The sequence below is a fragment of the Pinus tabuliformis genome, chromosome 1_2, assembly GCF_031772625.1.
Source record: "Pinus tabuliformis cultivar Carrire ecotype Pingquan chromosome 1_2, CPIR1, whole genome shotgun sequence".
Classification (NCBI taxonomy): Eukaryota; Viridiplantae; Streptophyta; class Pinopsida; order Pinales; family Pinaceae; genus Pinus; species Pinus tabuliformis.
The window spans coordinates 348,811,232-348,828,220 of NC_142298.1; the positions used below are offsets into that span (position 1 = coordinate 348,811,232).

The following is a 16,989-nucleotide window of genomic DNA, read 5'->3' on the forward strand; positions in this document are numbered from 1 at the left end:
CCAAGTGATCCTATCTATTTATCATTTAAATTCAATTTAATGGTGAAATTAGCAAATCTAAGAAAATATTTGAGTATATGTCCTTTATACTAATGAGAAAATAATGAGCATATTTTAACCACTTTAGTGCTTCTCTATAGTGCATAACCCAACACTTGAATGAAAATTCTCTTCATTATACCTTGAACATGCCTATGATACATTAATTTTGGATGCCTATTAGTTGCAATAATAATACTAGTCAACCAGTTGAAGAAGGTTTGAAAATAATTCAAATATTAAATATTAGGCCTCATTGGCCTCATAATATCCAAGAGTTATTTAAAATTGTTTAGGAAAAGGGAACCTCATAATAACACATGTCTCCTCATATGTATTTGATAAAAATTATGAAGTATGTTGATGTCCTTATTTTAGAAGAAATTACCTTCACCTAAAACTGACAGTCTAAATCCCCCAAAGGAGAATTTGTTGGCAATGTTTTTTCATTTGATTTTCTAATTCTTGAGAATTATGAATAACTTACAAGAAGAGTACTCTTATTTTCTTTCCATTATCTCAAAGAATGAAGTGGGTTGGATCTCAATGTTTCTAGCTTATTGGTTCCATCATATAGGTTATAAATGAGGATATCCTCCACTCCCCATCTTTTGTATTCTTTCATCCATGAACCCAAAATTATTTCGGTCCTACAATTAATGGTCTTTCCTTTGCATACTTAGTAAAAAACATAAGACTTTGAATAAAGCTAATCATAAGGAAATACTTCATGTTCATTTTGGATTTCCAAAATGCAACCACTATGTTCTTCATCTTAAAGTATTATTTCTTTTTTATAGAAAAAGGTAAAACCATCAATTTGGTGTGATTTCATTTGCTTTTTCATATGGGGATGTAAAGAAATAATATGTATATGGGTTTAGTACTCTAGGATTTTGTGATTAAATAAACCACACTCCTCCAAAAATGAATGGTCATGCATTAGACTAAAGAGAGGAATGAAAGTAGTATCAAAACAAGCCCTTAAACCCAATGATATCTTATTATATTTGCATATCCATATGTTTGGGATGTTGGTGCACTTCATAATTTTTTGATTTTTTATTTTATTTGTGGGCATATAAAAGTTTGTTATGTTTCCATATGAGAGGTGAAAATAAAAAAAGATATTAAAAATCCTATGAAAAAATGGATACCTAGGATATCCAATGAAAATAAGGGGTTTAAAACTGTAAGTATTTGGTTTGGTTTCAGGGGGGTGGTCAAAGAAAGGATTTTGGGGTGGATTTTAGTGGAATTAAGGGTATCTTTCAATATCCTATGAATGAGTGTGCTATGTCACAAGTTTAGTGAGTGAATCCCTTGTGTAAGAAACCCTCTTTTTGAAGATGAAATACGTAGCACTAATACATTTATAAATGGATGTTATTTATTATTATAGTTAGACATCAACAAAAGATTAGTTTTGCCAATACAAGTGTTATAAGAGGTAGAAATATTTGTCATTTTTGTTGACTAACATTCTCACTTTGATCCCCTATGAACTAACATTACCTAAATTATTGGAGGATGAGGTATATGAGAAGTCAACATGGTCTGAAGGCAAGAATACCAAAAGAATGACTACAACTTTCCTTGAAAGTTTAATGCATGATTTAAATAAGTATGGGAAAGCCTTCATGGAGGATAGTTTAACTTCATGAGCACTTACGACCACGACATCCAAAACGGGAGATACTTGTAAAAATGACATACAAGTAATATTAGTAAGCTTGGTTAAACCTGTAAAGAAGGAAAACATATAAGAGGTATACTTAAGAGGTGGATCTAACAACAAAATGCTTAGTATAATTATGATTCAATTTTTTAGCAAGACTTTAGTCAACAAGACTAATATATAAAATACTATATCAGTAAATACAAAATTCTTAACAATTTGATTCAACCAAATAGCTTTAAAGAATTCTATTGCAAAATTTGTTTCAATTTGGGGAAAAAAACTCTTATAAAGGGGAGGTTTGATCTAAAATTAAATCTTCATGTTGAAGATAAGTTGAAAAGAAAAAGTTTATAGTGTCTATAAAAAGGCATTGGATAAGAGGTAAATAGTTTACTAGATAAGTAATCCACCAAGCCTAAGTGGGTTAAGGAAAACAACAAATAGAAAAATGGACTAAAAGAAGAACTAACTAGGAAGCCACATATATAACCATAACAAAGTGAACATTAATTGATAATTGATAATCTTTTTATTGATGGGAAGTTGCTAAAAGGAGTATGATTAACTAATAATTGGATGACTAAAGATTATGTCAAAGGGCAATATTGTTTTAATAACATGCAACTAGAAATTACCATAGAGCTTAATTAATTACAATGGTTTCGTTGAAGACATCCCACTAAATCTCAAAACGATGACCAAGTGGATAGGTAACTATTTATCCAAAACATGGCATAATCATTGTGTGTACATGTAACAATGAACAATAATCATTAAATTCTTAAATGTTGTTTGCACGTTTGGCACCAATTACAAGATCATATCTACTCAAAAAACAATATAGTAAAGAGATGATTAAAAAAATTGATTCTTTGTAATCATGGAGATTAAAAGAGAGATTAAGTGTTAAAAGGTGAATATAAAGAAGTCGAAAGAAAGTAAGCCAACCCAATAATCTTATTTCTAAGTGGTATGCATGTGGAATCTAAGGAGTCAATAAAATAAACCGTAATATGAGTTGGGAATTGAACGTTGTGACGGTGGAAATTGATTTAAGTATTTAAGGAGATTTGTTAAAGAGAAAAGAACATCATGGTTATAAGTGTTATAAATGTTAAAATAAGTTGGGTAGTCTAGTAGAGTAGGTTTGGAATTTCAAAAGTTTTAATTTATTATTTTAAAGTTTTTTTAATGTAGTTTATGGATTTAGGAGATTGGTGATTATTATGTTTATAGAATATTTATTTAAAAGGATCATTAACTCTCGATTAAAGTATGGAGAAGCACAAAGTCTAACTTTAAGAGTGTCGAGAAAATTAAATCCATAATTTTTCAATAGCAAAATTGTTTAATGATAAAAACTCAACTCATTAAACTAAACCTCAAATATATATCTATATATATATATATATATAATCTTATTTTCTATTTTAAAGCATATTTCTTAAATCAAGGTGTAATGAAGGAGTGTTTCTTAAATCAAGGAATTAAAGAGTTAGGATTTCTCAAATGCATTGACACAGTGATTTATGTTAAATTATGTGTTTTTATGATAATAAGTTTTAAAAACATAAATCTAATTATCGAGTTAATGATTATGAGAAATTAGTCTCGAAAATATTCAAATAATCAATTATTGATGAAAGATGATAAATAGTTTTTGAGTGGTAATAATAAATCTATTTTAAATAATAATAATTTAGAAAAAATAAATAATTCTTTTTAATTTTTAAATAAAATTAGTATAAAAACATAATAAATATAATAGAAAAGGTTTACATTTAATTTAAACATTTTTATATAAAAAAATTAGAGATGATATTATTTATGGTTAAAACAGGAAATCATCGTGTATATTTCAGTTTTTATAGATTATTGTGTTTATTTTTTTAGTGTTTCGATGTTTATGAAAGTTCTAAGGTTGATGAAAGTTTTGTGGTGGGCACTTGTCTCCTTATTTGGGTGCATAATTTCTTTGATTTGTCTTTTCGTAAATGTTTGTAATTTTCACGATGAAGCTAGTTTTATGTTATTATTCTTTAGTGTTAGTATGATCCTCTTCTGGTTTGTATCTCCATTATATTCATTGATGTAAAATTTATTTTGATAATACAAATCTGTGGGTGTTTACTTAAAAAACAAACAAACAAAAAAACAAAAAATCATCCATTATTTTTCTTTAAAATATCCAACTTTTACTTTTAGAGCCCATGTTTGTTTTATTGTTTGGCTTGTAGTTAAAGTGGTTTTATATTAATTTATGTTGAAGATCAAGATTATAGAAATTATTTTACCCTCAACTATATATATTTTTGCAATTTGTATTGTTTGAAATATATATAAAACAATAATAATACATAAATTTTAGATTGGGCAACCAAAGATGAAATAATGGATGAAAATGGAATGGGGACATAATCTCCAATAGAGTGTTATGTGAATGTGCCCACCTCCTCTCCCCTTTATTATAAATAGTCTTTGTCTAAATATATTAAGTTTTGAATTTTTTGGTACGAATCCAATAATAAAAAAATTTGGCCAAATCTTATTTTTTGTTGTTCAAAATGGAGTTTTGATTACATATATGGATTCAACACCTTGAAAAACCTTTGGGGCACTAGGATTGTGGAGAGTTTACAAATCAAATATGTGATTCCAAGAAAGCACTACTGGATTATGGACAAATTAGATCGGAAAATATGTTGGAAAACCCTCCAAAACATAGAACATATAAATTATTACTTTATAAATATTTTATTTTTTTTCGATGCAACATTATGAAGAATTATGGTTTCATATCCACCCAAGTATGTGGTAAATTATTTATAGAGGTGCTCAAGGAAGAGGGGGAGGTGTTGGATCTCTAATTGAATTCTTACATAATGGTAAGAAATCTCTATTTTGGCATGTTTCCTTCCATGTCACTAATTCTTGTTGTTTTTTTCTTTTTTTTCATTGATTTTTTAAGGAAAAGGAATGCATCGCTTTGGGTCTCTTATTCCAGAAGGTCCAAATCCTCCTGTCATCTACTATCCCTTTAGTACTCTTTTTTTTTCTCTTGTTTCTCATTCCTAGTCCACATGGTGTTTCATTATCGGTTAGTTTCTTGTCACGGATAGTGTGGCCAGGGTCTTTTGGTTATTCCAACCTTATCTTGGTTTCTCATTCTAGCCTACAGCCTCTTTAGTCTCTCTCTTTGGTTGAGATTTTTGTAAGGCTTGGTTCTCTGCCCTCACCCTTCTTACTTCTTTATCATTATGAGAAATCTCTCATGTAACTCACACAATGGTATATTCTACAATGTGATTTGAATATCTCTTTGGTTTAGGGTCTAATTATTCTAGTAAATTGTAGGCTAATTTCCCTGGCCTTTCTCTATAAGGAAGGTCAATCCAAGCAAGTTCATGGGGAGGTTGCAAGGTGGTATAGTTGGGAAAATATTTGGGAGAATTTGATGGCCTCTCTTTTGTTCCTCTCGAATTCTCTACATGGCTTAAGTACGCACTCTCATATTGTATAGGACACTCTCCTTTTGGGCGTGTTTTTTTTGTTGTCAACATGATGGTATGGGAAGTTGAGGTTAAGCTCATAGGCCTCACTCTGTAAGCATTGTTTCCTTCCTCCGAGAGTTATAGGGTAGTTTGTGAGACAATATAATCTTGGGGATAATTGAAATTTTTCATCGATTTTGTCTTTTGTCACTTGTTTGATACTCATCATCATGGTTCAACAAAGATCCCACTCCATGCATGGAGCATATAGTCAAGACACGATGGGAAGTGCTTGTGCATACTCTCATGTGCAATCGTCGGCTAGATTGTTTAGAGCATGGGCTCATTTGAACATTTAGCAAGAGCTTTAGGATATTGAGGAGGTTGTAGTTGCTGAAAGAGGATATCACCTTAAATCTGAAGTAAGGGCCACAATTCAAGACTAGGTGCTATTCCTAGGCCATATTTGCAGGAGGAAAAATCAATATTTGCTCACTATAAACTTGTATTAACGTCTCAAGACATTGCTTGGAAGAGTTTTGCTTCATAGAGAGGACAAAAAGAATAAAATTCTACTTGAGTTGGATGAATTGAAGCTAGACTTCAAAGCTATGGATGAGAGGTTTTCCTAAATCAAGGTTGGATATGGCAAGACAAATGTCCAACTACACCAAAGAATCATTAAATTTTTCCTCTACCTCTCATTAATATTTTCCCGCTAAATAATGTTATGTAGTTTTGAATTTTTTGATATTTTGCAAAATATTATAATGAAATCCATGGAAAATTTTTGTTATTAATGTATCAACTAGTCCTTGAAGTCAAATTCAATAATAGTACAGATAACAAAACTTTCTCTCAACATTTAGTTGTTTCTAATTTTTATTTTTTTTAAGAGTTACCTCCCCCTCTAATATTAATATTAATGATCTAATTTCCTTATAATATATATTTTTTTTGTTACAGAGGAATCGACAACTGGAGCAGCCTCGCAATTCGCGTAACACGGGGTTGATTCTGACCACTACCACTATAACCCCTGAGAAACTGCGCCCACCCCTCTCCACAGCTTCCGGGTTAGTCTGGGGGATTTGAACTCGTGATCTTCAGTACGAAGCCCGCCTTTCTAACGAACTTCACCGCAATGTGATTACCAACTCGCCTACCCCATGGGGCTATTTCCTTATAATATATCAAAAGTATATAAAAAAATAATTAATATGTAAATTTCTCTTTCATAAAAAATAAAAAAATGAAATTTAACCAAACAAAATAATTAAAAATACTATAATTTCAAATTTTTTTAAATATTAAATATGAAATTTGATTATAAGCTTAGTAATCAAAAATACATAAATTAACCTACATTTTATTGAATATATTTATAATTGATTATAGGCTTAGTTGTTTTAATTAAAAATACATAAATTAACCTATTTTTAATGTATTTATTTATAATTGAAAATATTTAAATTAACCTGAATTTTCAATTAATATAACAATACTTCCCAATTTTAATATTTTAAAGGATTTTAGATGATCTAAGATTAAAGTTTTAATATAGTCCGATGGATCTACATTTAGTAAATATTACTGTGAAAATTCAACTCATAAATGTATGTCCAGTAATAATATAATAATATATTATTACGTATATTTGACCATAATGTTATGTTTGGTCTCCTACCTATCACAGCTTGTTTAATTCGCTTGTTTAAATGAAGAATTGAATACCTCACCAAGAATTAAAAAGCACTTTATATTTGATAGAAGGGATATGTAATAATATTTGAACCCATAAAACTTAATTCAGTTAAAACAAAATAAATGGACAGTGATATTAATGTTTGAATTTCCACGCACGTGAAACAAATTGAATATTGAAGCAATCGAAGTGAAAGAACGCAAAATTGAGTAATTGAATATTTAATTAACATTTTAAATTTATTATTAATAATTTTAAATTTTATAAATTTATGTAAAAGTTAATAAAGGGAGAATTAAAAGATAATTTATTTTTATTTTATAAAAAAATAAATTATTATTAATTTATTATTAATGATGATGATTAATATTTATTAAAATTAATGTGGTCTATTGGATTTTAAGATATTAAGAAATTAATTGAAAGTCTTTAATATTTTATTTTTATGATAAAAAAGAAGGGAAATAAGTATTCTTAGATTACTATAGCTTTGTTGAATTAACAAGTCAAGAAGGTTGGTAGTCCGGTCTTCACCATATGAATAGTGAGTGGCTCCGCCCCTAAGTAATAAATATAGGGTGAGGTAACGAACGCTCAACCCCCGGGAGAGGGCCCTCCTTGACAGTCGAGTGTGCTTACGCACCCTGCCGGTCCTCACCATATGAATAGTGAGTGACTCCGTCCCTATGAATAAGTGTGGCAAATGTTTTGGAAATGAAAACAAATATGAGTAAGAGCTAGACAATCCAAGAGAAAGTGTTTTTCATGTTCAACCCTCTTAGTATGTCAAATGTGACAAATTATTTCATCCCAAATTGTTTTGGGAATTGACCAACAACCAGTTTCACTTTGAAGCTCATGAGAATTAATTCTCATCTTAGCAATGTTCATCTTCTTTTTAGCGCTGGTCAAGACAAAAAGATAATTATGGTGAGCAAGAGAGTTGTACAGAATACCTCATTATAATTCACCATGCTAAAAAAACCCCTAAAGTTAATATTTTTAAAAATATGAGTTTAAATTGTATGCAGCCCTGACATTTATGCATTCAAAATTGTAATTTAAATAACAAAAAAACTTGAAATTGTCTTGCCAATTTTCATGAATTCCCGTAAAAAAAACTACTTCATCTGTAAATTATACTAAGCTTGATTTATTTTATATTAATTTTATTTAAAATTTAATTAAAAAAAATTATAACTATATATATATATATATTAATTTAAAATATTAAATCTATTTCTATATTTAAATATATAAGTTAATTTAGTGAGATTACATTAATAATTGCAATATAAAAAACTAAAAATTTAACTTCCAACCTGTTTTTCAAAGGGGTAAGCCATGGTAACCAATCATTTGACGGAATATGAACAGAAGAGTCAACGAGAAAATGTTGTCTGCCATTAGTGTGCATTAAAGAGTTACAAAATCACCAATGTTTGGGTAAAAAGTTAAAACATGATTTCCAACCAAATGTCTGTATCAAAAACAGGATTTCCAATCAGGTGAAGGAAAGATTTGATCTTCGAGAAGAGATTCCGGCGATCTGTTCCTCATCCTCATCCGGCAAAATCATTCCAAGCTTAATCTAAGAGTGAATTTTAGCTTTTTTGCGCTTGAATGGGCTAGTAGTAGACTGGAAATCTTGGTTGCGTATGATCTCAGAAACAGCTCGAGACCGGGGCTTAGCCCTTTCATCTACTTCCACGTTAATTTTTCTCCTCTTCTTTGACGAAAGCCTGGCCGGCGAGAGAGTAAGAACGCAAGACCGCTTCATATCTGGCACACTGGAGAATTCGAGGATACTGTAAACGGCAAAATACATGGAAGTCGTTAGCATTTCCTCTAATAAATCCCGGGTTCGACTTCTCAACTCTATCAGCTGCGCTGCAACATCCAGCTCTTCATCTGTCAAATGTCTGTCATTTTTCGCAAGCTGTGGCCATTCATCATCGCCACGGCCCTCGGATTCACTCAGAAACCTTAAATACCAGAAATTTGAAAAAATTAAATAATATTCATATAAGGAAAGTTCAAAATCTAAAAACCGGACTCAAAGAATTCAAGAATAGAACTTGAAGTAAAGGGAATAAAGAAAGGAAAACACATAAAATCATACATCTAAAGAAAACACTAAATTTCTGTAAATATTTGAAAATCTTTCTGCGATTTCACAATTTTCGAAAATTAATTTTATGTACGCGGAAGAAACAAGCCAAATGTACAAAAATGAAGAAATAATTTTGAAACTTTTCATTAACTTGGAAAAATCACTAAGCCTGCAAGCAAGAAAGTAAACGAGGAGGAAAGAAAATATTTACTGACCTGTGATTATTTTGATGATGATGAGGACAGAGATCGCACGGAAGGACGACCGTTAGCTGAAGATCGTCTTCAGTGTCAGGAACATTACAAATATTGTGCCTTTCAGGTTCTTCTACACAAATGTCATACTGGAATTCTCTCTGCAGCGGGCTTGACATCCACGGCATTTTTTAATTGATATCTTGGCCCCTAATTCACTGATTTACTAGTCTAATCACTGAAAGTTTTGCGTGAAAGCCGTGGAAAACAGCAGCAATGGGGCGAAGGCTGTGAGAGATCGTTTTGGTTCAGATGCAGAATCCAATCCGAACTTTGAAAGGGTCCCTCGGCCTCAAGAGGTCGATCTTAAATTTCTTTTCACTATTTCTGGCATTTCTATGAATTTATTTTTAATTGTTGAATATTATTAATTGTGGTCCAAACCGTACCGTTGTCGAATCAAATTTGAAATTGATGCTGTTTATTTGGTATGACCGTTGCGTGATACCTTTTTATGCCATGTGAGATTCTTTAATTTTATATTATTAAGTTAAAGCTGGTTGTCAACGTGAATTGCCTTTTTTTCAAACTATAATTTAAATATTAAATAGTATAAATTTATTTTAATTAAGGATTTAACCAGGATTAATACATGAAAATAAATAATGTCTGGATTGTTAGAGTGAAAGGCACGGGGACGAAGAACTAGGGCTACAAACTTCTGCAAGTGTTGAACTCCATGGAGAGGCGCAAAGAGGGGAGCTCCACTCCCTCTTACAAGCAGGCGGTGGCCAGTCGAGGTAAGAAACCAATAGAAACTGTCAGAGGGCCTTCAGGAGAAGGCTTAAGGAACATGGAAGAGGAACAGGATTTAACCAACACAAGGGAAGATAACAGAACAAAAGAAAATGAAGAAGAAGACAAGAAACAGGGAGCATACAACAAAAAGCAAAAGGGGCCATGTAAACCCAAGGCTGAGGTTACACCCAGAGTAATTTTAAATGACCCTGCTCTGCAGGTGCACAGGGACCACATGAAGACCTATGCTAGCATTTGTAAATTCATGGGATTATGGCCCACTGAAAAGGCACTACAAGCATGGATTAAATACCACTAGAAACCAAAAGGAGGCATAGACTTACATCTTGGGTCAAAGGGTTTCTTCACTGTGGTCTTTACAAACATCGAGGACAAAGACAGGGTGTTTGAAGGAGGGCCCTACTTCTATGCAGCTGCAGGCCTCTACATGCAGCCGTGGATGATGAATTTTGTCCCGGAGCGAGAGACTTTCACTTCAGTACCGATCTGGGTAAGACTCTACTCCCTACCTCTTGATTACTGGCAAACTGAATCATTATCTGCCATAGGAAACAAATTAGGACATTTTGTCAAAGCTTCTGAGGCCACCAGAAGGGGAAAATATACTTCCTTCACACGAATATGTGTGGAAATGGATCTCTCCGGAGCTTTACCGGATGAGGTCATCTTGGAAGTTTTTGATGAAGAATGGGTGCAAACAGTAGATTATGAACACATTCCTTTCAGATGTCAGGTATTTAGAGACTACCCTCTCAGAAAAATAGAGAATAAAAGTAAAGCTACCACAGTGAAAGATACTGACAACTTTCACAAAGTGGGATATAGACGAAAAGGGGGTAAAAGAGGGCCAAAGCCACCTCAAACTGGAGTACAGCAGGCCAATATGAACAGGTTCCAAGTACTCGAAGAAGATGAAGAGATAGCAAAGGAAGATAAGGCAATGGAAGGCAGCCTAGGGGAGAAGGAGAAAGAAGAAAATGGTGAAAAAACACAAGGTATTAATAAACAGAAAGAGGCTACGCTAAGCGATGGAGAAATGGAAATGGACCAAGAAATGACCTAGAGTGAGATGGATATGGGGGATCATGAACTGCAGGATATTCTTGACAGAGAACACCTAGATTTGGAAGGGTTCTTGAAACAAGGGACCATGGGAGGAGTAGACTCACTACCTCAAGAGGAGTTCAACAGAGTACAACAGTTGTTCCTATGGAAAACTTAGGCTAAAGGGTTGGAAAGGCAAAGAAATAATGAAAGGCAAGGCAATGAAGGTGTGAAAACTATGGAAACCACACCAGGATTAGCTCCTAAAAACCCAGGAAAGAAAAGAGGCAGAAAAAAGCAGAATGAATTATTAATGGAATGTGGAAAGCTAATGATAGATTCAGGTAAGATGAAAGACCTAACCAGCTACTTCTTTACAAACCTTTCATAATGAAGTTCACATCTTGGAATATAAGAGGTCTAGGTAGTAAAAGGAAACAAAGATTACTTAGCAATAGAATGAAATAAGAAGCTCCAGATATGATCTTTATCCAGGAAACTAAATGTTCCATTCAGAAAATAAAAGAAATTCACAGCAAATGGCTCAATAAATTTGAGTTTCTAGAAGTCAAAGTAGATAATACAGCAGGAGGCATTCTCACTCTTTGGAACCCCCAAAAGTTTGACATAATAGGTGTCGAGGCATCTAGGAATTATTTACCAGTGGTTATTCAGCCTGTGGGAGATAGGGAGACTTATCTGGTCACGAATGTTTATGGCCCCCAAAGATTGGATGATAAACTCAGGTTTCTAGATTCTCTTGTGGAACTAAGAGACAGACATGCAGGAGTACCTTGGATCATGGGTGGGGACTTCAACATGATCAAATCACTTTCGGAAAAAAAAAAGGGGAACAAGAACTTTAAGCAAAGATTCTATAGCAGTTCAAGCTTTCATAGATAATATGAAGCTAGTTGACAATGATATGAGTAATGGCCTCTTTACATGGAACAACAAGAGAGGAGGGGAGTCTCAAGTAGCCTCAAAGTTAGACAGATTCATAATTTCAGAGGACCTTATGCTCACTGACAAGGAAATGATAGTGAGAATTCTCCCCTTTGGTGGCTCCGACCATTAGCCTATACAAATTGAGGTACAGGGTATTGGTAACCCTAAGAACAGGTCTTTCAGATTTGAGAATATCTGGTTCACCCACCCAGATTTTATCAGCAATATAGCAAGATGGTGGACAGAAGATCTGCATATTCAGGGAAAAAGAATGTTTTTGCTCCACAAAAGACTAAAACACATCAAGCTCAGACTCAAAGACTGGAACAAGAATGAATTTGGCAATATTTTTGAAGCGAAAAAAGTTGTTGAAGACAAAATGTAGGAACTCAATCAAACCCTTATCATAGATGGCTTTGATAGAGTCAGAAATGATCAAGTCACCAAACTTCATCAAGACTGGGAGAACTTATGTAAACAAGAAGAAATATTTTGGAGACAAAAATCTAGAGTCCAATGGCTAAAAGAAGGGGAACGAAACACCAAATTTTTCCACAGATCCACCATGGCGAATAGATCCCATAATAGAACCTCTTCAATCAAGGACGAGGGAGGTCATCTACTCAATTCCCATGAAGAGATAGAAACTGTGTTAGTCCAACACTTTCAAGGTATAACAAAAGAGACCATTGCAGACAGAGCTCATTATATCAGGGACTTAACAAGGCATATACCTAGGCTGGTATCAAGAGAGGATAATTTCAATCTAAATAGGCCAATGACGGAAGAGGAGGTTAGTGAGGTCATTAAAGAAATGCAGAATGGCAAAGCGCCAGGCCCTGATGGTTTCAATGTGGATTTCTTCAAAGCTTGTTAGAGCATTGTTAAACAAGATATTCTGAATGTTGTGGAGGATTCCAGGATGAATAGAACCATTTTGAAGGTGCTTAATACTTCCTTCATCTCCTTGATTCCCAAACAAGATAATGCTTAGACCCCTGACAGTTTAGACCCATAGCTTTGTGCAATGTGGTGTACAAAATAATATCCAAAGTTGTTGCCAATAGACTCAAACCCCTTCTTCCTACTCTAGCTTTTGTGTAGCAATCAAGTTATGTGGAGGGTAGACAAATTCTCAATAACATCATTCAAGTGCATGAGGTGGTGCATTCATTGTTAAGCAATAGGAAGGTGGGAATGATTATGCAATTGGACCTTGCCAAAGCTTATGATAAGTTGAATTGGACCTATATCAAGAAGGTCCTTCTAGCCTTTGGTTTTGATCATAACTGGGTAAGATGGGTTATGGCACTGGTTACTTCTTCTAGCTTTTCAATTCTGGTTAATGGTTCTCCTTCCAAGACTTTTACTCCTTCAACAGGCCTCAGACAGGGAGATCCGCTCTCTCCCTTTCTCTTTATCCTCATGATGGAAGGACTTGGTCGGTCTATCAAGCATACGAAAGAAGTGGGTAACATCAAGGGTCTCCAAATTTCTGAGACTGGACAAGCTTTGACCCATCAACAATTTGTTGATGACACTACGCTGCAGGGAATCCCCACGGTTAAAGAAGCTCTTGCTTATAAACAAATCCTGCATGACTTTGCTATGGCTACAGGTATGGAAGTAAATGTATCCAAATCGAAGATTTTTTCTTCAATACTAATATTGCTATTCAGAGAAATATCTCCAGAATTCTGGGTTTTCAAAGGGATGTCCTTCCTTCCAACTACCTGGGAGTTCCTCTCACTGATAAACCCTTGCACAAGAGCATTTGGGAGCCAATGATTAATAAGATGCAGGATAAAATCAAGAAATGGACTATCATATCTTTAAACTTGGCAAGCAGGTTGGTGCTTACAAAATCTGTTCTACAATCAATCCTCGTCTTCATGCTTTCAGCACTTCTAGCTCCAAAAGGAGTTTTGCAACAATTTAAGACCATTCAAAGAGACTTCCTTTAGGGTAAGGGGAGGAGAGAAAGAAATGGGCCTTGGTAGCCTGGGATAAGATTTGCAAACCAAAAAACCATGGGGGTCTTGGATTGGATGATCCAAAAGCACTCAGCAAGGTTTTAGGGGAAAAATTGTGGTGGCGTTGGGTAAAATATCCAAAGGCACAGTGGGCTAGTATTTGGAAAGAAAAATACACCAGTACTTGGCAAGATAACGATCTAATAAGGATGACATGCAACATAAAAGGCTCCCACATCTGGAATAAGCCATGGGAGAATAGAGATTTAGTGCAAAAATATAACTTCTGGGAAATCGGAGAAGGAGATCTTGCTTTGTTTTGGGAGGATGAATGGCAACAAGAACCTACACTAATAAGAGAGGACTTTCTGGACATCAAGAAAGAAATGGATACCAAAGGGCTTCTCAGGGTAAACGATTATGGGATCAAACCAATAATGAAGAAAAATGGAGAACTTGGAAGTATTTAGAATTCGGGGATGGTAACCCCTTGAAGGCAAAAGCAGATGCACCACTGACAATGTTGGACCAAAGGAAGATTCTTGTCTCAGAGGGGCACGACCAACTTAGATGGGGCAACAATAATGAAGGTACCTTCAATCTTAAGGAGGCAAAGAGCATAATCCTTGAGCTGGATTCCATTGTACCGAACAGGGTTTGGCAGAACCTATGGAGGCATCAAGGTTGGATGAAAATTAAACTCTTCATGTGGCTGGTACATCATAAGAAAATTTTGACCTGGGAAAACATTCAGAAGAGGGGTGTTCTGGGACCTTCTAGATGCCAGCTCTGTGAAACCTAAGAGGAAACAATGGAGCACCTTTTCAATAACTGCATTTTCACCTCCAAGGTGTGGGACACTTTTGCCACAATTTTCCATCAGACAGACAGGGGCAAAGGAAACATTATCAATACCCTAAATAACTGGAGATGAAACTTCTCTGATTATGAGTTTCTTCGCTCAGCTTGGGCTTTAACTCCAAGCTTCATTATTTGGAATGTCCGGAAAGAAAGGAACAATAAAATCTTCAAAAATGTAAAAAGTTCCCCCCCAACATATTATTGAGCAGATCTTAAGACAGCTCAAGGAGACGGTTGGCACTATAGTGCAAAATTCCCCAAAGAATCCACCTTCAGAAAATGAAATGCAAATACTCCTTTAGTTGGGTATGCAAGGGCTTATACCATTGGGAATGGACAAGAAGGTAATGAATCTGGAAAATAAGCTAGATCATTGGCATCCTCCCCCTCAGAGTTTTCTAAAATACAACATTGATGGGGCCTCTAAAGGCAACCCAGGCATTGCTGGTTTTGGAGTGTTACGGGATGAAAAGGGCTGTATCCTTTTTATTTTTCATTTCCATTTGGGAAGAGCTACAAACAATATGGCGGAATTAATGGCTCTTGAGCAGTGTTTAGGTTTCCTGAAGCAGGATAATCTCCAGAATATTATAATTGAAGTTGATTCTGAGTTGATCATTAACTCGGTCAAGAGAATCTGCTGTGGCACAGAGGCGGAAAAAGTCTCAAGACATTGGAGGCTACTTCAAGTCTTTCAAAGGATCCAATTTCACCTCATGGACTTACGCACCGTGAGTTTCACTCATGTGCGAAGGATGGCTAATAAATTGGCAGACATTCTGGCTAATCAAGGCGTGCTATGCACCAAAAGCAGGGTCAAGTTGAGCTGGCAAGAGATGCCTCAGAACAGTTTAAGGAAGTAGTGTCTTGATCAAGTGGATGAGGACAAAAAGGTGTTCTGAAACAGAGCCCCAGAGACGGGGTCTAGTTGATTATTATGAAGTGCTATAAAATTAGTGAGGTCGTTTTTTGGATGCAGGTCTATGTCGGCCTCCTTAACCCTGGTAACAGCAAACCAGAAGTCTCAGGGGGATGGCTTAAAGGAGGGATCTTCATCTTCCTTTGGCCCATATGCTGGAGTCCTGACTTTCTCGGCAGAAGCAAAACCCCAGCTTTTCTTCCTGTGGCAGATTTACTGCCCTCAGGGTGGTTTCTAGTTTATCGCATTCTCATCAAGCCGGAAGCAGTTTTTCACAATCGGGAGCGATTCCACTCACCATGCAACACATGGCTTAGGGTGGGGAGGAATTACCGCCCTCATCACGCGGTAATTATCGGGGCTTTTAGTCCGAGCGATATGATCCTTAACCGTTGGATCAAGTGAGGACAATACACGGTCAAGATTAAGCGTGCATGTTGGTGGGTCCGAAACAGAGGTTATGTTTCGAGTTGTTCACACGAGCTCACTGGAATCGCGCGCAAATGGTGGATTTCGGGTGGTCAAAGTAAACGAAGGTTATGTCAAAAATGGACCCGATATGATTATAAATTATGGTCTATTGGGTTCATTGGGTCCGATTTGCTTGTGAAACGGTGTGCTTGTTGGCCACCCGATATGTTTTTCTTCCGCTGGATCTCTAGCATAGGATTCAATGGGTAGTTTTGAACTGTTAGTTTGGTTTGGTGGGCCCGCGACCCTAGGCTCGCTTTGTCATATTAGTGGGCTTGACTGCCGTGGTCGACTCTTGTATAATATTTGTCTTTTTTCATTGAATAGAAGGATCTGCTCTTGCCTTAGCAAAAAAAAAAAAAAGTTTCAAGTATTAAGAGAGTTCAAATTTATTTTGGTATAAACCTTTTTTAAGAGTGAAAAAGTATTAAAAGATTTTTTTTCAATAGATTGGATCTTTCTGAGATGTCGGAGTTATACATCCTTGGTTTATATATGGAATTTTTTTATTTATAACAAGAGTGAAAGAAAAGTATTTGGGTTGTAGTATTTATAGTGAATATATTTAGTAGAGTAAAAATGAATTATTGATATTTTATGGTGTTTTTAATTAAATTATTCAAATTTTATATTTTTATTATAATTGGGGTTTTTTTTTATCGAATGCTTTATTTTTATTTTAAAAAAGACATGTATCAACTCAATGCTGAGCATGTATATTTTTTATTATA

At 34.7% G+C, this 16,989-nt stretch overlaps 1 protein-coding gene across 1 annotated transcript; it reads right to left on the reverse strand.

Moving 5' to 3' along the window:
* Positions 1–8,375: 8,375 nt before the first annotated feature.
* Positions 8,376–9,611, reverse strand: LOC149205806 (uncharacterized). Its single transcript, XM_089393563.1, has 2 exons — positions 9,245–9,611; positions 8,376–8,901 (listed from the first exon to the last, which is right to left on the reverse strand). The coding sequence occupies exons 1-2, from the start codon at positions 9,409–9,411 to the stop codon at positions 8,508–8,510; spliced, it is 561 nt and encodes a 186-aa protein (XP_089249689.1). The 5' UTR covers positions 9,412–9,611; the 3' UTR covers positions 8,376–8,507.
* Positions 9,612–16,989: the final 7,378 nt, after the last annotated feature.